Raw genomic sequence first — 22,143 nt, 5'->3', positions numbered from 1 at the left:
ACCCTGAGCTTCCAACACGTGAGCCCCTGGAGGACACACTTGATCCATGTCCAAACCATAGCAGTTACATTGTCTCCTTTGCTCCTTATTGCTCTTCATTTACAGCTCGCTCTCTCTAGAAAATAAGTAATAAATACTTTAAATAAATATGGCATGGAGAGGCCAGTGTTGTGGCACAGTGGTTAAACCACCGTGTACAATGCCAGCATCCCATATCAGAGCAATGGTTCAACTACTGGCTGCTGTGCTTCTGATCCCACTCCCTGCTAATGGGACTAGGAAAGCAAAGAGGTTAAGAGCAAAGAGGACCAAGTACTTGGGCCCCTGCCACACATGTGGGAAACCTAGATGGAGTTCTAGGCTCTGAGGTTTGGCCTGGCCCAGGCCTGTCCTTGAAGCCATTTGGGAAGTGAACCAGAGGGTGGAAGATGATCGATTATCTCTATCTCTGTCTCTGTCTCTGTCTCAATCTTCCTGTCTGTCTCTGTCACTGTCATTCTACCTTTCAAATAGATAAATACATCTTTTTAAAAATTAATATGGCACGGATTTTGGACCTACTTTGGTAGGCAACAATGAGCCACACGTAGATACTGTATTTAGTGAAATCTTAGAGGCTTTCAGAACATGTGTAAATATCCCGATAGCCCTGGGCAACCCATTGCAAACAGTGTTTGCTGAAACAGCATTTTCTCTCCGGAGGTGGGGCTGCTTGCCTCCTTCCCTGGGTTAGCTGGGGACCTGCAGCCTCCAGGCCCCTGAGCATTGTTATTTCAGGGGGAATTACAAGGGGCTTTGGAATTCAAAAGAAATCAAAGCAAAAATTCCCCTATGCTTTCCTATGTGTCTTGGTTATAACAAGAAGAGCTGAGGGGCCTTTGGGATTAATTCATCTTTCCTCATTCTTTTGGTCCCACGGTGCAGTCCTTCCCCTAACAAAGCAGGGAGGAAGGGTCAGAGAGTGAAACTTCTCTCCCCCAGCAGATCTCCCGGGCCCCAGGAGATGACTAAGAGGCTGAGGAACAGTCACTTACAGTTATTAGTGTTTACTAACCCCCCACACCCTCACCTTGCGGAAAGAGGTAAGAATGGCACTATGCATTCCAAACGGGAATCCAGCCCTACACAGTCAGCTGACAAAGCAACCATCCTACCTCCACTCGGTTGTGGGACCATGGGCTGAACCCCCTGCCCTGCTCCCTGCAGGCTAGGCCTGGAGTTCTTGACCGAGCTATGAGTACCCAGCTCAGAAGAGAAGAATCCAGATCAATCAGGAATGCCTTCCTTAGCAGGGTCACTGAAAATCCATGCCTTGGCTTTTATTTGCTTTTCCTCTGGGTGGATTGGCTGGGACAAGAGGAGGTTCAGAGTGGGGTGTATAAACCCATCACTTACATACAAGAGTGAGTTCCAGATCAGAAGTTCACAAGCCACAATTGTCTTGGTTACTCCCGTGGGATAGGCAGAAAAAATGCTGCTGTCACCATTACCATAAAATGATTTCCACATCTTATCCTTGTAGATGTGATCAGTAAAGGATATTGAGATCAGGAGATTATCTAGGAATCCAGGTGGGGACTATGCCAACACACAGCATTATAATGACAGAGACAGGAAGGCCAGAGGCAGCAAGGGGGAAGAGTCAACATAGTGAGAGAAGAGGGGGGAGGCATTGATCTGAAGATGCTAAACCTGGAACAGGAGGACACAAGCCAAGGGATACTGGCAGCCTCTCTGTTGGTGGAAACAAGGAGATGATCAAAGTATGATTTCATAAACCACGCAGTTCATTGCCACTCAAAAGAAGTTTTTCTGGGACTAGCATTGTGGCACAGATTAAACCACTGTTTGGGATGCTGGCATATCCCACAACAGATTGCCAGTTCTAATCCTGGCTACTTCACTTCCCATCCAGTGTCCTGCTAATGAGCCTGGAAGGCAGCAGATGATGGTCCCTGTATTTAGGCCCCTGCGACCTACATGGGAAACCAGGATGGAGTTCTGTGCTCCTGACCCAGATCTAGCTGTTATGGCCATCTGGGGAGTGAACCAGCACAAGATGATCTCTGTCATCTATCTCTCTGCCTTTCAAATAAATAAATAAATCTTTTTAGGGAGTTTTTTCTTAGGCTCACACTGCTTGAAAGGAGGGAGAACAATGCAAAGAAATCTCATGAAAAAGGCCGGCGCCGTGGCTCAACAGGCTAATCCTCCGCCTTGCGGCGCCGGCACACCGGGTTCTAGTCCCGGTCGGGGCACCAATCCTGTCCCGGTTGCCCCTCTTCCAGGCCAGCTCTCTGCTGTGGCCAGGGAGTGCAGTGGAGGATGGCCCAAGTCCTTGGGCCCTGCACCCCATGGGAGACCAGGATAAACACTTGGCTCCTGCCATCGGAACAGCGCGGTGCGCCGGCCGCAGCGTGCTACCGCGGCGGCCATTGGAGGGTGAACCAACGGCAAAAGGAAGACCTTTCTCTCTGTCTCTCTCTCACTGTCCACTCTGCCTGTCAAAAATAAAAAAAAAAAAAAAGAAATCTCATGAAAAAGGCACATGATGCATGAGGTACAGTAACGATGTAGTGAGCTCCAAAATTATTAAAGTCTAATTGCTTAATTGGATGGAAGGAGGTCTCTGCAGAATGTCAAGCCTATTGAAAGGTTTTTTTAAAGATTTATTTTATTTATTTGAAAGACAGTTACTGAGAGTTACACAAAGAGGTAGAGACAAAGAGAGGTCTTCTGTCCACTGGTTCACTCCCCAGATGGCTGCAATGGCTGGAGCTGTGCCAATCTAAAGCCAGGAGCTTCTTCCAGTCTCCCATGCAGGTGGCAGGGGCCCAAGCACTTGGGCCATCTTCTACTGCTATCCCAGACCATAGCAGAGAGCTGGATCGGAAGAGGAGCAGCCAGGACTAGAACTGGCACCCATATGGGATGTTGGTGCTTCAGGCCAGGGCTTTAACCCGCTGTGCCACAGCACCAGCCCCCCCAGTGAAAGTTTGAAGTGTACGTTTACACAAATGCTTCTCAGAAGACACTGGTTTGGCCACCACAGCAGATATCAAATGTCACTGAATATCAATGACATATGAGATCAGTAATTCCCATATGAGGGGTCTGATAAGGTTTGATGTACCATTCCTAGGGGCAGGGAGTTCACCCCAAGTTCTCACATAGGGGATCTTTTATTTACTTCTTTTATTTGATAGGCAGAGAGCTGGAGAGAGACAGCTTCAATTCATTGGTTTCTGCCCAAATGTCCACAATGGCTAGGGCTGGGCCTGGCTGCAGCTGGAAGCAGAAAACTCAGTCTGGGTTTCCCACATTGTTGGCAGGGACCCTACTACCTTAGCCATTGCCGCTGCCTGCCAGCATGCATGATAGCAGGCAGCTGGATCGGAAGTGAAGGAGCTAGGACTTTACTCAGGCATTTGGGTACGGAATGTGGGCATCTCAAGGGCACCATAACCGCTGTGCCAAACGTCCACTGCGGGGACGATTTTGAAAATCTGTACTTCTTATTGGACGACAATGAACTAACTTCAACAGTGAGGCCCACCCCTCTCCATTCCACTATTTCCATTCTTTCTGTTTCCTTCCAGTCAACAAAGGGAAGTAGAAAGATGTTGAAACCTTTTAGTAGGGGCCAGTGCTGTGTGCGCTGTGGTGTAGTGGGCTAAGCCTCTGCCCGTGGCGCTGCCATCCCATATGGGTGCTGGTTCATGTCCTGGCTGCTCCTCTGATAATGGCCTGGGAAAGCAGTAGAAGAAAGTTCAAGTGCTTGAGACCCTGCACCCACATGGAAGAAGACCCAGCAGAAGCTTCTGGCTCCTGGCTTCAGATCAGCTCAGCTCCAGCCGTTGTGGCTACAGGGGAGTGAACCAGTGGATGGAAGACCTTTCTCTCTCTGCTTCTGCCTCTCGGTAACTCTGCCTTTCAAGTGAATAAATAAAATCTTTGAAAAAAAAAAAAAAGACTCAGTAGTGCAAGGGTTTGACACTAGGTCATTGTTTCCAAGGAGAAAGGGCTTATGGCTCCTCTAGGCTTTTGGGCTCCAACTTAATCATGCTTGAATCCTGTTTACAAAGCAAATTCTTGGGGCAGGCATTTGGCACCCTTGTTAAGACACCAACAAACCACATAGGAGTGCATGAATTCAATAGCTCCTGACTCCAGCTTCCTGCATGCAGAGGGAGGTGGTGGGGATGGCTAAAGTGTTTGAGTAACCTGCCACCCAAGGGGGAGACCCAGATGGAGTTCCAGTTCCTGGCTTCCAGCCTCGCCCAGCCTTGGATGTTGCAAGCATTTGAGTAGTGAACCAGTGGATGGAAGACTGGTCTCCTCCTACCTCAACCCTTTCAAGTAACAAATGAGAAAAATAGAAATATAATAAAAAGTAAATTCCGGGGCAGGTGCTTGTTCTAGCTGTTAACACACTGGCCATCCCATACCGGAGAACCTGGGAGTACCTGGGTTGGATTCCTGCACTTGCTTCTGTCTCCAGCTCCCCACCCCCACCCCGCCATTTGCACCTTGGGAAGCAGCGGTGATGGTTCAAGTACTTGGGTCCCTGACTACAACGTGGGAGACCTGGATGAAGTTCCCCGCTTCACCCACGAGGGGTGACTCACAAGATGAGCGCTCGCTGTCTGTCTCTCTCCCTAGCTCTGCCTCTCAAATAAATATATTTTTAAAAAGCAGATTCCGGCCGGCGCCTTGGCTTAACAGGCTAATCTTCCACCTGCAGCGCCGGCACACCGGGTTCTAGTCCCGGTCGGGGCGCTGGATTCTATCCCGGTTGCCCCTCTTCCAGGCCAGCTCTCTGCTATGGCCCGGGAAGGCAGTGGAGGATGGCCCAAGTGCTTGGGCCCTGCACCCCATGGGAGACCAGGAGAAGCACCTGGCTCCTGGCTTCGGATCAGCGCGGTGCGTTGGCCGCAGTGGCCATTGGAGGGTGAACCAACGGCAAAAGGAAGACCTTTCTCTCTGTCTCTCTCCCTCACTATCCACTCTGCCTGTCAAAAAGAAAAAACAAAACAAAACAACAACAAAAAAAGATTAAAAAAAAAAAGATTAAAAAAAAAAAAAAAAGCAGATTCCCACATGGGAAAACATCGAGTGCAATGCTCGATTTCCTTGACCCGCATGCTAACTCTTGGTGGGATGAACCCCTCTTTTCTTTTCTTTTTTTTTTATTTGACAGGTAAGCAGGCGTGCGGGGAGGCGCTGCCCGGTGCCTTGGCGGTGCACGCCCCCGACCTTCGCTGAGTTCCCAATGTGGCGCACACCCCGGGCTCCGCACGCTTCAAGAAACAGCTGAGGACCCTCGGCAGGCGCTGCCCTTGGCGGTCCTTCGTCGATCTGAGGTGGATCCCAGAAACCCGACGAAAAGCAGCGAGGGTTCAAGCGTCTGTTCCACTCTGGGGCGGGCTGGGCCGCTCCGTCGCGCTGTGCCTCAGCTCCGCGTCCCTAAAGCGGGCGAGAACCGCTCGCCTGCCGGGGCCGCGGGGAGGCACCGCGCATCCTCAGCCGGGCGAGCGGCACTTGACCGGGTGTTTGTTCCTAACGCTGCGCAGCAGAGGGGAGCCAGAGAGGGGTGTGACCGGAGGGTCTGCTGCCGCCCGACGCAGGTGACCGAGGCAAGGAAGAGCCGGCAGAGGAAAGCGCGCGAGGCCGGCCGGCGGAGGGGCCCGGGCGGGTGCGCCGAGGGGAGTGGCCTGCGGGTGAGCGCGAGCGTGTGTTTGTGTGAGAGGGGTGTTGGGGTGCTCGGGGCTGGGGTCGCTGTGAGGGAGTGGCTTTGCGGGCGGACGGCTGCCGGGGCCGGGGGTGGGCGTGGCTTCAGAGTGGGCGTGGCCACGGCGGCGGGGCGTGGTCTGTGGGCGGGGAGCGTGCGCGCTGACCTGGGCGCCCAGGGTATAAGAGACGCCTCCTGGCGGGAGCTGGCGGTTGCCAGCCCCAGCGAGAGCCGGGGGTGTCAGGCAGTCGGAGGAGGACGGCTGGCGGGCCTGTCTCTTTCAGGTGGCCGAGCCTTGCGGGCTCTGCGCAGAAGGAACGGCGGGAGGCGCGGCCTGGTCTCGCTCTTGCAGCCGCTGCGGCGCGCTCCGGGCTCGGCCGAGCCGCCGGGAAGCGGAGGGCAGGCGGCCTCTCGGCGCACGGTGAGCGGGAGCGGGCCGGGTGGGGGGTGCAGTCTCCCCGGCCGTGGAGGGCCGGGCGCCGAACTCGGGCCTCTCTGGACGGGGGGCCGCGGCCTGGGCCCGGGGTTCTCGGGGGGCCTGAGAAGGTGCGTCGGCGGGCGGCTCCAGGCCGAGCCAGCAGCATCCCTGCGACGCCCTCGGTGCAGGCCGGCGCGTGAGGCCCTGGGCCTGGCCCTCATCCTCCGCAGCCCGCAGCCGCCGAATGGGTAAGGGGCGAGGGGTCCCAGTCCCGGGCCGCCGTCGGCCTCCTGCTCCCTCTCGCTGGGGGCTCTGGGCCGGCCGGACCCTGGGCCAGGTCCTGCTGGGCCGCGATCGCTGTCAGTACCGCAGGTCGCCAGTCTGAGGCTTGGATGCGTGAAAAACCTCTTTGATGCGTTGTTGTTCCTGCCTCCTTAGGAAACCCAGGAGCCCTTGACGTAACTGTGACCTGGTTTGGGCTTCGCTCTTAGTCCCTCGAATGCTCCTTTCCTGGAAAGCTTGTCCAGGGCTGCCGAAGACAGCCACGCAAGATGGGGGGAGCGGCGTGGGGTCGCGTCTGCCGTGGCTGCAGAACTAGCTCGGGACAGCCAACCTCAGGGGCTTTCTCTGAGTACGAGCTGGGGGCTGCAGACAGCATCCGGCGCTGTCTGTGGGGTTGAGTTAGGAAATGGGTGTACTAGCGGTCTTCGGGGCAGTGCTTGAGGGCCTGGGTAATAGGCCAGGGCTTTCTCTTTAAAAACTGACTCATGCCGGCTACGGAGCCCTTTATGCTCCTCACTCCTGGTTACCTGTCCTTTAGTGTACTTTGCAGTACTTGTAAAAGTTGAGAGAAGAATCGTCAAGACGCCATACGCCGACCTTCTATCCCTGTTACATCCAGTAGCGATTTATTTTGTTTGATAATGTTTTGGGGGCATGTTCTTTTTACCCCAAGAAAAACTTTTTTTTAAAGTTTAATAGCCTGTTGCCTGTTTAACCCTTGTCAGACTTTGTGCTGGCCTTACCCGCCTCCTTTGTGATTTTTAACTGATTTATCTTATGACTTCAAAGAATCTGTATCTAATAGAATGCAAACAATATCTTTACATTTTAATAAATTACTCAGAGTTCTTAATGCCATTAATAATTTACTGTCCCCTTTGTTACTGGTTCAATTATTTAAGGAATGACCGCACACACTTTTCTTAGAGATGCTTTATTCTTGCTAAATATGGCGAGAGACAAAATGAGATAGCTATAAATAATCACTAGGATAATTCAATTCGTTTTGATTGTAGGAATTTAAAAAATTTGGGCCGGCGCTGTGGCGTAGTGGGTTAAACCCGTGACCTGCAGTGCCAGCATCCCATATAGACACTGGTTCCAGTCCTGCCTGCTCCACTTCCAATCCAGCTCCCTGCTAATGCACCTGGGAAAGCAGCGGAGGATGGCTCAAGTCCTTGTGCCCCTGCACCCACATGGGAGACCTGGAAGAAGCTCCTGGTTCCTGACTTTGGACTGGCCCAGATCTGGCCATTGCAGCCATTTGGGAATGAACCAGCTGATAGAAGATCTCTTTCTGTCTGTCTGTCTCTCTCTCTCTCTCTCTCTCTCTCTCTCTCTCTCTAACTCTGCCTCTCAAATAAATAAATAAATCTTTAAAAAAAAGAATTTTAAAAATTTTAAGTGTTTTAAATTGTAATACAGTATTAATAGTTTTCATGTTGTTTTAATGTTGAATTATAGCAATGTACTATTGAAACAGGTTATTCTCTTGATACAACTCAGGCTGTTGAGAGCTTAGGTATATTCACTTTAACTTCCACAGTCACCATTTCTTTTCTTTCTTTTTTTTTCTTAAGATTTATATATTTATTTGAAAGAGTTACACAGAGAAAAGGAGAGGCAGAGAGAGAGAGAGAGAGGTCTTCCATCCACTGGTTCACTCCCCAATTGGCTGCAACAGCTGGAGCTGCGCCGATCTGAAGTCAGGAACTAGGAGCTTCTTCCAGGTCTCCCACATGGGTGCAGGGGCCCAAGCACTTGGGCCATCTTCTTCTGCTTTCCCAGGCCATAGCAGAGAGCTGGATCGGAAGTGGAGCAGCCAGGAATTGAACCGGTGCCCATATGAGATGCCAGCACTGCAGGCGGCGGCTTTACCCGCTATGCCATAAGCGCTGGCCCCAACAGTCACCATTTCTGAGAGTCGTAGTATTCCAGGTCTTTGAAGGTGGCTATCAAAACAGTACTGTATAAAATTATAGCTTATATTTTGAATGTTTAATCTTTCATTGACAATGCTTTTAAAATGATCACTCAAAAGTCTTTTGACATAAACAGTGAGTCTTGGTTTGATGTTCATTTTTGTATTTGTCTTTCCTCTAGCACTTGCCTTTGAAATAAAGTGGTTTTTTTTGTTTTTTTGTTTTTTTTTTCCTTTTTGTTTGTTTAGCTTCCTGGGAGTTACTGATTATCTTCTTTGAAGAATCATGAAGTCACCCTGTGTCATCATGCTTACCCTGGCAGGGCTGATGCTCCTGATGTGGCTCCCTGTGTCACTGAGCTGCAACAAAGCACTCTGTGCCAGCGACGTGAGCAAGTGCCTCATCCAGGTAGGATGATGAGTATGTTCTTAGTGTTAACTGTATTGTACAGCAGATATGAAATGGGCATGTGTATATATATATATATATATATATATGCGTATGTATGTGTGTAGAATTACAGGTATGTATGTATCAGGGTCTAAGGCCCAAGTATAGGTCAGAGCCTCAGGTACTAGACCATGGCATGCTGGTCTGTATTTTACACCCACAGTTCTCTTGCATATAAGCAAGCTGAGATTCAAGGAGTTCAGTGAGTATCATATTCTGTTTTATATGCAAGATGATAACCACTGTATTCAAATGAATTAAAGAATTCCCTTGTATCATCTAGTTTACATAGCAGTGAGGCTCAATGACTATATTTAGAAAAAACTTGGTCAAATAATAGATTGTACCCTGCATTTAACATATTAGTTATCTATTTCTGTGTAACTGATTACCCCACAACATAGCACCTTAATTCAACAAACATTTATTATCTCACAGTGTCTGAGAGTCCAGAATCAGGGAGCCATTTAGCTGGGGGGTTCTGGCTCAATCTCACAAGATTGCAGGCACGTTGGTGGTTGGGATTAGAGAATCTGCTTGCAAGATACTTAAATTCTCTCTCTTCTAATCCCCAAAGCAAGCCCACTATGTAGCTACCACTCTCATTTTCCTAGGGGAATGTGAGTTCAGGTGATTTGGCAAGATCCTTGGAGCCAACAAGTGCCAGTAGAACTTGGTCTGGGCCCTGCACCCGCATGGCCAAGACCAAGCCTGGCTCCTGGCTTCGGATCAGCACGGTGCACCGGCCACAGTGCGCAGGCCGCAGCGGCCATTGGAGGGTGAACCAACGGTAAAGTAAGACCTTTCTCTCTGTCTCTCTCTCTCTCTCTCTCTCTCACTGTGCACTCTGCCTGTCAAAAACAAAAAACAAAAAAACTTGGTCTGTGTTTGACTCCAAAGCTCATGGCCTTTCCACTGAACATACTGGTTATGATTCCTCATAAAATTGTGATAATTAATGGTAAACTTCATGTCTTACATAGCTGTTCTCTCTTTTCCCATCCTATTAAACCCTCAGCAGTCTTTTGCCTTTTGTGTGTCTGTCTTTATTGGCCTCCCTCCGAGCCACTGGCTGTGGGCTAATGAATTCAGTCACACATGTGAGCATTCTGTGACCGTCTGCGTCAGCGAACTCTTGACTGCAGTCCTTCCTTGAACTAATTGTGTACACAAGTATGCACTAGAATGGTAATGACCTTCATCGATCAGAGTTGTTTTGTTCTTACTTATGACATTTTAGTCCTCATTAAGAGCTGACGTTCTAGTTGCCACATATTCTGATAACCCTTACTTTGCATTTTAAACCAAAACATTTAACTAGGGAAGTTTGTTGGTTGGTTTTTAATCTTTTTACTTTGGACATTTTCAAGTATAAACAGAGAAGAGTGCCTGGAATCAGAATCATCGTGAGCAGTTAAAATGGTCACAAACTCACTGCTGTCCTTTTTCATCTGAACTCTCCTATACCATCCCCTTGAGCTGTGCTTTAATTTCCAGAAAATCCATGATCATGACTTTATCCATATTTCTAAATGTATCTTTAAAAAAGGAAAACTTGGGTTGGCACTGTGGCGCAGCGGGTTAAAGCCCTGGCCTGAAGCGCCGGCATCCTATATGGTCACTGGTTCGAGACCCGGCTACTCCCACTTCCAATCCAGCTCTCTGCTGTGGCCTGGCATAGCAGTAGAAGATGGCCCAAGTCCTTGGGCCCCTGCACCCATGTAGGAGACCTGGAAGAGGCTCCTGGCTTCAGATTGGCGCAGCTCCAGCTGTTGTGGCCAATTGGGGAGTGAACCATTGGATGGAAGACATTTCTCTCTCTCTCTCTCTGCCTTTCCTCTCTCTGTGTAACTCTTTCAAGTAAATAAATAAATCTTTAAAAAAACAAGTAAAAGAGGAAACTCTTTGAAATAAAGCTATTAGACCAATATCACAAAAAAGTAACAATATTTAAAATGATTCTCTAAGTTCTCCAATCATTTACTTTTTTTAATTAATTAATTTATTTGAAGGGCAGAGTTACAGAGAGGCAGAGGCAGAGAGAAAGAGAGTTTTTTTTTTTTTTAAGATTTTATTTTATTTATTTGAAAGAGTTAGAGAAAGGTAATGACAGAGGTCTTCCATCCACTGGTTCACTCCCCTGATGGCTGCAACGGCCAGAGCTGCATCAATCAGAAGCCAGGAGCCAGGATTCTCCTCCAGGTTTCCCACACAGGTGCAGGGGCCCAAGGACTTGGACCATCTTCTGCTATCCCAGGCCATAGCAGACAGCTGGAACGGAAGTGGAGTAGCTGGGTCTCGAACCGGCAACCATATAGGATGCCAGCGCTTCAGGCCAGGGCTTTAAACCGCTGCACCAAAGTGCCAACCCCACAGAGAGGTCTTCTATCTGCTGGTTCACTCCCCAGATGGCTGCAACAGCCAGATCTGGACCGATCCGAAGCCAGGAGCCAGGAGCTTCTCCAGGGTTTCCCACATGGGTGCAGGGGCCCAAGCACTTGGGCCGTCTTCCATTTCCCAGGCCATAACAGAGAGCTGTATTGGAAGTGGAGCAGCTGGGACTTGAATGGGCACCCATATGGGATGCTGGCACCACAGGCAGCAGCTCTACCTGCTATGCCACAGCGTCGGCCTCCAATCATTTAATTCTGTACATGGAAATTTGATATGGTGTGCCTGTTTAAGCTTGTGGTGGCGGCAGATTTTGTCATCTATATACAAAGCTCAGAAGCTCAGCTTAGTGCTATGGTCAGATGGGAAATCTCTACCGCTTCACAGGTTTTATTTATTTATTTGAAAGGCAGAGTGAGAGAAAGAGAGAGATCTTCCATCTCCTGGTTCACTCCCCAGATAACTGCAACAGTTGGGGCTCAATCAGGCTGAAGTCAAGAGCTTGGAGCTCTCCAGCTCTCCCACATGGATGACAGGGGCAAAAATACCCGAGCCATCTGCTGCTGCTTTTCCAGATGCATTAGCAGGGAGCTGGATTGGAAGCAGAGAAGCTGGGACCTGAACCAGGGCTCTGATATGGAACGACAGCATCCCAGGCAGCAGCGTAGTTCACTGCCCCGTGACGCCAGGCCCCCACGGATTGTTTCAGTATAGCTTCGTTCATTATTAAAAATAAAGTCTTGGGTGGGCATTGTGGTACAGAAGGCCAGGCCATTGATTCGGACCCCTGATTCCACATGGGAGTGCTAATTGGAGTCCCAGCTATTCCGTTCCAATCCGGCTCCCTGCTAATGCACCTTGGAAGCAGCAAGTGGTCACTCAAGTGCTTGAGTCCTTGACGCTTACTTGGGAGACCCTGATGGAGTTCTTGGCTCCTGGCTTCAGCCTGGCCTAGCCCTGGCTATTGCAGGCATTTGGGAAGTAAACCACCGATAGAAGATCTCTCTGTCACTCTGTCTCTCCTTCTCTTTCTGTCACTGCCTTTCAAATAAATGAATTTCTTTTAAAAATAATTTTTAAAAAGTCTCAAAGCAGTTGCTGGATTCCTGTGTAGGTGGAAATTCACTTAAATCACAAGATTTTTTTTTTGACTCTCCAAGTCTATGATTTCCATTAGTACCAATAATTAAAAATTATATTTTATATAAAATACCTTGCTTTTTAAGAGAGTGTAAAAAAAGAGAAAGCTCTTGATTAATATTAATAAATGTGCTCAGAATTTTTTTTTGCTCTACCTTTTAAAAATTTTTTTAATTTAAAAAAAGTATTTATTTGAGAGGCAGAGAGCAAGAGCTCTTATCCACTGGTTTGCTTCCCAAATGCCCGCAGTGCTGGGCATGTGCCAGGAATTCAATCCAGGTCCCCCATATTGGTTACAGGGACCCAGTTACTTGAACCATCAGCTGCTACCTCCCAGGTCTGCATTAGCAGGAAGCCGGAGTAAGGAGCTGGACGTGGGTATTAAACCCAGGCGCTCCAATATGGGATGCAGATATCTTAGCTGGCAACTTAACTGCTAGGCCAGATTCATGCCCCTGTTTTACTTTTTAATTTTTTAAATTAATACCTAATGATGGCTGGCGCCGCGGCTCACTTGGCTAATCCTCTGCCTGCAGTGCCGGCAGGTTCTAGTCCCGGTTGGGGTGCCGGTTCTGTCCTGGTTGCCCCTCTTCCAGGCCAGCTCTCTGCTGTGACCTGGGAAGGCAGTGGAGGATGGCCCAAGTGCTTGGGCCCTGCACCCGCATGGGAGACCAGGAGGAAGCACCTGGCTCCTGGCTTTGGATCGGCCCAGCGTGCCGGCCATAGTGGCCATTTTGGGGGTGAAGCAACAGAAGGAAGACCTTTCTCTCTCTCTCTCTCACTGTCTAACTCTGCCTGTCCAAAAAAAAAAAAAAAAAAAAAAGTAATGATTTCCTCAAAAAGTAAAGCATATTATGTAAGTATAAAACCTGGAAAAGTAAATGTTCGCCTAACTCAAACTCAGCCAGTGATCGTAGTAAATGAAGGAAGCTAGACTTGATTTTTTGGTCAGCAGTTCCTGAATGCAGACATTCTGAGCTTCCTGTTCCTTCTGAGCCAGGAAGTAGCAAACCTTTCCCTAGAGGAGTGGATACAACTGTTCTAGGGCATAGTAGCAGAGTACCTGGGCTTAACATTATCAACAGCTCAAGTAGTGAGGATTTTCTTGTTCGTTTGTCCACACATACTTATTTGTCTTTGAAGTGAAATGTCACTCACTCCACCATCTGACTGGTTTTGTGCGCCGGAACTCTAGCACGTCACTTCATATTCTGAGCGCGAGTTTCCTTGTGTTCCTCTTACCTGAAAACAGTCTCGCCAACAGTCAGTGGCTGAAACAACAACAACATCTATTTTGCTCACAAATTTGTGTTCCAAATGAGCTCAGTGGAGTTGCTCATCTGCGTGCAACATGACATTCACTGGGCGTTAGCTGGGATGGCTTGAAGGCTGGGGGCTGGCACCATCTGAAGCAGCTAGAACCTTCTATGATGATGGAAGAGATCTACATCTGCCCCTTGTATTCAAGGAGACTGCCACAGGGAGCTGTGGAGCACTTAAAATGTGATTGTGGTTGAAAACTAGTGTGGTGAAAAAGCTGATATTTCAATTTTATAAATGTAAATAGCTACATATGGCTATTAACTACTGTATTATCAAAAATCGGAAGACTCTGGTAAGTCTAATACCTGGATTAGGACGATTCTTTGGGCAACCTCATCTGCTTCCCCACATCGCTCCTCTACTTCTTCCGCTCCTTGCCCAGGCCCTCCCATCTGGGTGTGTGTGCTGTATTTTGGCTTTCTCTCTGTCTTTTAGTCCCTCTGTAGGATTTCTTCAGCAGGGTGGCTTCAGATTTGCCAGATTTCTTGCATGTTGGCAGTGGGTTCTCAGGGTCCATGAAAGTGAGAGTGGGGGAAGCTGTGTTACCTTTGGCAGCCTCATCTTAGAAGTTACGGTGTCATTGCCACCATAGCCATAGACCCAGCTGGATTCAAGTGGAAGGAACAGAGGGCCCAGCACTTGCTGGAGAAGTGAGAGTGTTGCCTACAAAGCATGTGAATGGGATATACTGATGTGACCATCTGTGAAAAATACAACCTGCCACATCTTAATGTAAAATGGATTGGGTGAGGCCGGCGCCGCGGCTCACTTGGCTAATCCTCTGCCTGCGGCACTGGCACCCCGGGTTCTAGTCCCAGTTGGGGTACCAGATTCTGTCCCCGTTACTCCTCTTCCATTCCAGCTCTCTGCTGTGGCCCGGGAAGGCAGTGGAGGATGGCCCAAGTGCTTGGGCCCTGCACCCGCATGGGAGACCAGGAGGAAGCACCTGGCTCCTGGCTTCGGATCAGCCCAGCATGCCGGCCGTAGTGGCCATTTGAGGGGTGAAGCAACAGAAGGAGGACCCTTCTCTCTCTCTGTCTAACTCTGCCTGTCCAAAAAAAAATGGATTGGGTGGCTAAGAGACCTCAGGTTCCTTCTACTTCTGTTCAGTTCTAAAGAAAGAAACCATTATGTGTTAAATATTAATTTTAACCAGAGTAATAAATTGTTAAATTGTTAGAAGGCTGCACAGTGAAAAATAAATCCCTTGATACACCATTCTCCATCCTTCTTTTCTGTTACTCAGGGAGAACCACTTTTCATCTGTTAACTGCTCTCTTTTGACTACTGTTAGTGACAGCCTTTTGGCTATATAATAATGCTGTTACTACAACCTCTTGAGTTATCAATTGTAGCAGTAATGAATATAAAACTCCTTTTCAGCTATAATACAGATGTAGCTCACCATCTTCTCTGCCACCCTGCCCCCTGTCCTTCATACTTTTATCACTGTTTTGAGCTTATCTCTAGGTTACCTTTTCCGTTCCTATAGTGTATTTAATAAAGCCTTTCTGTTCTATTCTATCAATTACAGACACTATCCCTTCATTCCTGATGGACGAAGGGAATATTAATAGCCTATGCTTCCCTTTATAAATTTTATTCTCTTTTGTTAGCATTGAGACAGAATATAATTAAATTTTAAGAAGAGCAGTACATTTCTTTAGGGAATCTAGAGAAGGGAGGGTTTATTAGAGCTGCACACAGTCTTGGGAGATCATGTGACTCTACCATCCATCAGTAGCACCACACTTCATGTTAGAGAAAGCAGAGAAATCACTTTTCCTTGCATTTGTGCACACTGCCTTCAGCATCTTCTACTTGTGACATGACTTCTTCTTCTTCTTTTTTTTTTTTTTTTTTTTTTTTGACAGGCAGAGTGGATAGTGAGAGAGAGAGACAGAGAGAAAGGTCTTCCTTTTTGCCGTTGGTTCACCCTCCAATGGCCGCCGTGGCCGGCGCATCGTGCTGATCCAAAGCCAGGAGCCAGGTGCTTCTCCTGGTCTCCCATGCGGGTGCAGGGCCCAAGCACTTGGGCCATCCTCCACTGCCTTCCCGGGCCATAGCAGAGAGCTGGCCTGGAAGAGGGGCAACCAGGATAGAATCCGGCGCCCCAATCAGGACTAGAACCCAGTGTGCCAGCGCCGCAAGGCGGAGGATTAGCCTGTTAAGCCATGGCACCGGCCGTGACATGACTTCTGATAGGCTGCATCAAAATATGTGGGAAATGGGTATTAATTGTACTTTTATTTTTTTAAAGATTTATTTATCTATTTGAAAGGCAGAGTTGCAGAGAGCAGAAGCAGAAGGGGAGAGAGAGATTGAGAGAGACAGACAGAGAGAGAGGTCTTCCATCATTGGTTCACTCCCCAGGTGGCTGCAATGTCCAGAGCTGCACTGATCTGAAGTCAGGAGCCAGGAGCTTCCTCCAGGTCTTCCACATGGGTGCAGGGGCCCAATTACCTGGGCCATCTTCTACTGCTTTCCCAGGCCATAGCAGAGAGCTGGATCAGAAGTGGAGCAGCCGGGACTTGAACCAGTGCCCATATAGGGTGCTGGCACTGCGGGTGATGGCTTTACCTGCTACGCCGCAGCACCAGCCCCATTATTTATTTTTTTTTAAGATTTTATTTATTTATTTGAAAGGTAGAATTATAGACAGAGTGAGAGACAGAGAAAAGGATCTTCCATCCTCTGGTTCACTTCCCAAATGGCTGTAATGGTTGGAGCTGGGCCGATCGGAAGCCGATGTTGAGGTGGATTCGTTCTGAGAGGAGGAGTGTGATTGGGACAAGAGGCGAAGAGTCACCACACAGACCCAGGGAGCCAGGTGAAAGCAGGCCTGAGGCGAGCAGCCTGCAGACTCATTTATTTCAGTTGCTACAGAAGCTTATATAGCCAAGGCAGCCAATCCGGTCAAGGGGTGGTCTGTGCCCTAACCAATCACAGCCGGTTGCCAGGCAGTTTCCATTGCCAGTGGCCATCTTGGCATGGCCTTCTCATTCCACCAGAAGCCAGGATCCAGGAGCTTCTTCATGCAAGTGCAGGGGTCCAAGCACTTGAGCCATCTTTCACTGCTTACCCAGGCCATAAGCAGAGAGCTGGATTGGAAGAGGAGCAGCTGGGACAAGAATCAGCACCCATATGGGATGTCTGCACTGCAGGTGGAGGCTTAGCCTACTAAGCCCCAGCACTGGCTCTGTAATTTATATTGTCAAAGTTGATAACACCTCTACTCTGCCAGTGATGTAATGATCGAGGACACAAACTCTGAAATTGCATTGGCTGAATCTGAATCCAGTTTTCCACTTAGTGGCTGTATAACCTTGGGCAAGTTAGCTGACCTCTCAATGCCTCAGTTTCTTCATCTGTCAAATAGGGATAGGGGCCATTGCGGTGGCACAGCAGGTAAAGCTACCACCTGTAGTGCCAGCATCCCATATGGGCACCAGTTTGAATCCATAGCTCTCTTCTATGGCCTGGGAAAGCAGTGGAAGAGACCCTGCACATGCGTGGGAGACCCAATATAAACTTCAGGTTCCTGGCTTCAGGTCAGCACAGCTCCAGCTGTTTTGGCCATTTGGGGAGTGAACCAGCAGATGGAAGACATTTCTCTCTCTCTGCTTCTGCCTCTATGTAACTCCGACTTTTAAATAAATAAGTCTTTAAAAAAAAATAGGGATAATAACTGTACCTGCTTTGTGTGGTTGTTATAAGGGAAAAATTCTTAAAACAATGCCTAGTATGTAAGTGCTATATCAGTAAATTACTAACCTTGTTCTGTTTCTTAACTGTTTCAATCTTCTATGCTTTATCTACAGGTGTATTCTAAAGCCGACTATCAATAAACCGTGTTTGTATTGTAATAATTATATAAATATTATTGACTATCAGGGTGGGGAATGTCCAGCCTGCAGGCCGTATAATGCACATGAAATCCTTTGGTGTGGCCCTGCTCAGGCATCTGCAGGCAAGACTTGAAATTCAGTAAATTTGTAGCGGGATAATTTTTAAGTGGGTAATTTTGTATGGCCTGTGAATAATGTTATGAATATCCAAATGGCCCTTGGCTGGGAAAATTTCCCTACGCCTGGTACTTTGTGGTCACTGGTTATATTTCCTTTCTTGAATGACTTTGTTTTTCTTGAGTTTCTAATCATCTTTCTTTATCTTGCCTCATCACTTGTTAACACCTTATGTTGTTTTAAATTCTTTATCAGACTTGATGTTTCCAGACCTAACTGATTGCTAAGTAGATCTGAGGCAAGCTGTTGTAGAGTAACTTTTCGCTATTACATTCCTGAATTTGTTCCATCGTTTCTTGGGTTATTTTTTCAAATTGATTCCCTGCCCACCCTCACCCCCCAGCATTGTGAGTTAAGCCATCACCTGTGATGCTAGCATCTTATATGAGTGCCCGTTCAAGTCCCTGCTGCTGCACTGCCATTCCAGCTCCCCGCTAATGTGCCTGGGAAAGCGGCAGGGGATGGCCCACGTACTTAGGTCCCTGCCACCCTCATGGGAGACCTGAATTGAGTTCCTGCTCCTGCCTTTGGCCTGGCCCTGTGCTTGCTATTGAGGCTATTTGGGGGGGAAGATCCCTCTCTCTGTGTCTCTTCCCCTCTTTCTGTTACTCTGCCTTTCAGATAAATAAATAACAAAAAAAATTGGATCCCTCATTCTGTTATATCATGCCTTCAAGTAACTTCCTAAGAAAGGTTGTGTGGGAAGTAAACTTTCTGGGTGCTGCATATCTTGAAAATGCATTCATTTTTGCCTTAGACTTGATTGATGGTTTGTCTGAATCTAGAATTCTGTTAAATTCTTTTCTCTCAGAACTTTGAAGACCACTACTTCCTGGCATTCCATGTTGCTTATTAGAAATCTGATGCCAGTCTGTGTCTTGTTCTCTAGAGTGGACCTCATTAGCTATTTCTTCTCTCTAGAAACTTTTCCTGTCATCTCCTTTTCCTTGGAAAATATAAACTGTGAATCTTGGTGCGGGTCCTTTCATTCATTTTGGGGCACCTTGTGAGTCTTTTGGGAGAGTGTCAATTTTGAGCCAAAGACTGGAAAATTCCTGGTGTGTGTGTGTGTGTATACACATACATATATAAATATTCCTTTTTGGAGCTCTGATTAAATGAGTATAAGATCTTTCGTGTGTTATATCTTTTTTTTTTTTTTAAGATTTATTTATTTATTTGAAAGGCAGAGTTGCAGAGACAGGAGAGACAGAGAGATCTTTCATCTGCTGGTTCACTCCCCAAATGGCCACAACTGCTGGAGCTGGGCCATTCTGAAGCCAGGAGCCAGGAGCTTCTTCCAGATCTTCCATATGGGTATAAGGGTCCATGCACTTGGGCCATCTTCCACTGTTTCCCCAGGCACATTAGTAGGGAGCTGAATTGGAAGTGGAACAGCTGGGACTTGAACCAGCGGCCATATGGAATACTTTACCCGCTATGTCACAGTGCAGGCTCCATGTAATATCTTTTTTAAAATAATGCAAAACTGCTTTGACTCGCTCATTTAAGTATGTGATTCAGTGGATTTTGGTATATTTGTTGCAGGAGTTCCAGTAGGGTTGGTTCTTTGTCTCACAGAGGAAAATTTATGATGTGGACAATGATGAGAAGCAAAGACTCCTGCTAACCAGGAGGGACCCAAGGGAGAGTTCCAGTAAGGCTTATATGGGAGTGCTTGTTGATTGATCAGTTCCCCATGTGGTTTCCATATGTCAGGGGTCTGGTCTCCGGTCAGTTGAGAACATTTATCTTATGTACATTTCGGGAAGTGGTCATGATCCCTGAGCAGGTTTATCTTTCTGTTGAGAAGTGTAGGTCGTTCTGCACATCTCGGGAAGTGGTCATGGGCTCTGATCAGTTGAGAAATGTTATCTTGATGACCAGAAACAGTTGAAAGAAGTTACCTCACTGGTCACTTCAGAGGTGTCACCATTGAAAAATGTTGCAGATCAGCTAGAAATGCATGTGGTTTGCTCTGATGTCAGAAGTTGTTTTCTTTTCTTCTTTTTTCTTTTCTTTTTTTTTTTTTTTTTTTTTTGACAGGCAGAGTTAGACAGTGAGAGAGAGAGAGACAGAGAGAAAGGACTTCCTTCTGTTGGTTCACCCCAAAATGGCCGCCATGGCCGGCGCTGCGCTGATCCGAAGCCAGGGGCCAGATGCTTCCTCCTGGTCTCCCATGCAGTGCAGGGCCCAAGCACTTGGGCCATCCTCCACTGCCTTCCCGGGCCACAGCAGAGAGCTGGAATGGAAGAGGAGCAACCGGGACTAGAACCTGGTGCCCACATGGGATGTCGGTGCCGCAGGAGGAGGATTAACCAAATGAGCCATGGTGCCAGCCCCTCTTTCTTTCTTTTTTCAAAGATTTATTTATTTATTTGAAAGTCAGAGTCACACACACAGAGAAGGAGAGGCAGAGAGAGAGAGAGAGATAGAGAGGGGTCTTCCATCCATTGGTTCACTCTCCATTTGGCTACAATGGCTGGAGCTGTGCTGATCCAAAGCCAGGAGCCTCTTCTGGGTCTCCAGTGCGGGTGCAGGGGCCCAAGCACTTGGGCCATCTTCTAGTGCTTTCCCAGGCCATGGCAGAGAGCTGGATTGGAAGCAGAGCATCTGGGACTTGAACCGGCACCCATATGGGATACTGGCACTGCAGGTGGCAGCTTTACCCGCTATGCTACAGCGCGACCCTAGAACTTGATTTCTTATGGTTATAGGATCCATTATTTTCCCTGTCTGTCTGCCTCTTAGTTCTTTTACTGCCTCCTCACATATTCAGAGAGAGTTGTGCAACCATCACCAGTCTAATTTTGGAACATTTTCATTACCTCAGAAAGAAACCCCACACTGTAGTAATCATTCCCTCTTCTCTCCCACCTGCCTCTAGACAACCATTCATTTGCTTTCTCTCTATATGCCTGTTAGGGACTTTTAGTATGAATGCAACCATACAATGTATGCCTTCTTTCATATCTTCTTTGTATGTTATGTGTACAAGGCCCTTATCACATATATGATTTGCAAATATTTTCTCTCATTTTATAGGTTTTCTTTTTACCTTCATTTTATATATTTATAGCACAAAATGAAATCCAGTGCATCTGTTTTTTTCTTTTGTTGCTTGTGTTTTGGTGTTGTATCCAAGAAACTGTTACTTAAGGTCATAAAGATTTATTCATGTATTTTCTTTTAAGAGTTTTATAGTTTTAGCTCTTACATTTAGGTCAAGGATCCCTTTAGAGTGAATTTTTGTGTATGTTATGAGATGGGGAGAGAGGTCCAAGTTCATTATTTTGTCCCAGCACTCTCCTCCCCATTAAATTATATTGCAACTCTTATTAAAAAATTATGTGACCATAAATATAAGATTTAATTATAATCTCTCATTTCTGCCCCATTGATCAATAGGTCTGTCTTTATGCCAGTACCACATAGTCTTGATTACTGTCGCTTTATAATATGTTTTGAAATTAAGAAGTATGAATTATCCAACTTTGTTCTTTTTCAAAATTGTTGTGGCTGTTTTAGGTCTCTTGTATTTCTACATGAATTGTAGCAATAGCTTACCAATTTCTATAATCAAGTCAGCTAAAATTTTAAAAATATAGTAGACTTTGCTTTTTAGAAAAGCTTCAGGTTTATAGAAAAGTTGAGCAGAGTTCTCACACTTCCCCATGTGTTTCTTCAGGTTCCCCTATTATTAACATCTTGCATTAGTGTGGTATACTTTTTTTTTTTTTTTTTGACAGGCAGAGTGGACAGTGAGAGATAGAGACAGAGAGAAAGGTCTTCCTTTTGCCATTGGTTCACCCTCCAATGGCCGCTGCGGCCAGCACGCTGCAGCCTGCGCATCGCGCTGATCCAAAGCCAGGAGCCAGGTGCTTCTCCTGGTCTCCCATGGGGTGCAGGGCCCAAGCACTTGGGCCATCCTCCACTGCACTCCCAGGCCATAGCAGAGAGCTAGCCTGGAAGAGGGGCAACCGGGACAGAATCTGGCGCCCCAACTGGGACTAGAACCCGGTGTGCCAGCGCTGCAGGCAGAGGATTAGCCTAGTGAGCCGCGGCACCGGCCCAGTGTAGTATACTTGTAACTACTGATTCACTGTTATTAGCTAAAATCCATGGTTTATATTAGGTTCATGCTTTTTGTCCACCTTTCTATGGGTTTTGAGAAATGCATATTGTAATGTATCTGCCATTAGGCAATCATCCAGAATAGTTTCACTCCCTAAAAATACTCTGTGCTCCAATCTATTCATCTCTCCTTTCCTCCTTTCAAGCCCCTAGCAATAATGAAACTTTTTTATTGTCTCTGTAGTTCTGCCTTTTCCAGAATATTATGGAGTTGGAATCCTACAGATTTTCAGATTGGCTTGTCACTTGGCAATATACAGTTGTTTCCTTCATGCTTTTTCATGGCTTTATAGGGCATCTCTTTGTCTCTGATTAACTTCTCATTGT

At 47.3% G+C, this 22,143-nt stretch overlaps 1 protein-coding gene across 1 annotated transcript in view; it reads left to right on the top strand.

The window, feature by feature from the left end:
* The first annotated feature begins 5,937 nt into the window (after window positions 1-5,937).
* Window positions 5,938-22,143, top strand: part of TWSG1 (twisted gastrulation BMP signaling modulator 1) — a 59,893-nt gene continuing 43,687 nt past the window's right edge. The window contains exons 1-2 of the mRNA XM_062201364.1: window positions 5,938-6,152; window positions 8,602-8,761. Coding sequence (XP_062057348.1) covers window positions 8,639-8,761 — 123 coding nt within the window. The 5' untranslated portion in view covers window positions 5,938-6,152; window positions 8,602-8,638. The remainder of the gene's footprint in view (window positions 6,153-8,601; window positions 8,762-22,143) is intronic.

This window comes from Lepus europaeus, chromosome 9 (assembly GCF_033115175.1).
Source record: "Lepus europaeus isolate LE1 chromosome 9, mLepTim1.pri, whole genome shotgun sequence".
Taxonomy (NCBI): Eukaryota; Metazoa; Chordata; class Mammalia; order Lagomorpha; family Leporidae; genus Lepus; species Lepus europaeus.
This window is presented reverse-complemented; position numbering and strand designations above follow the sequence as displayed.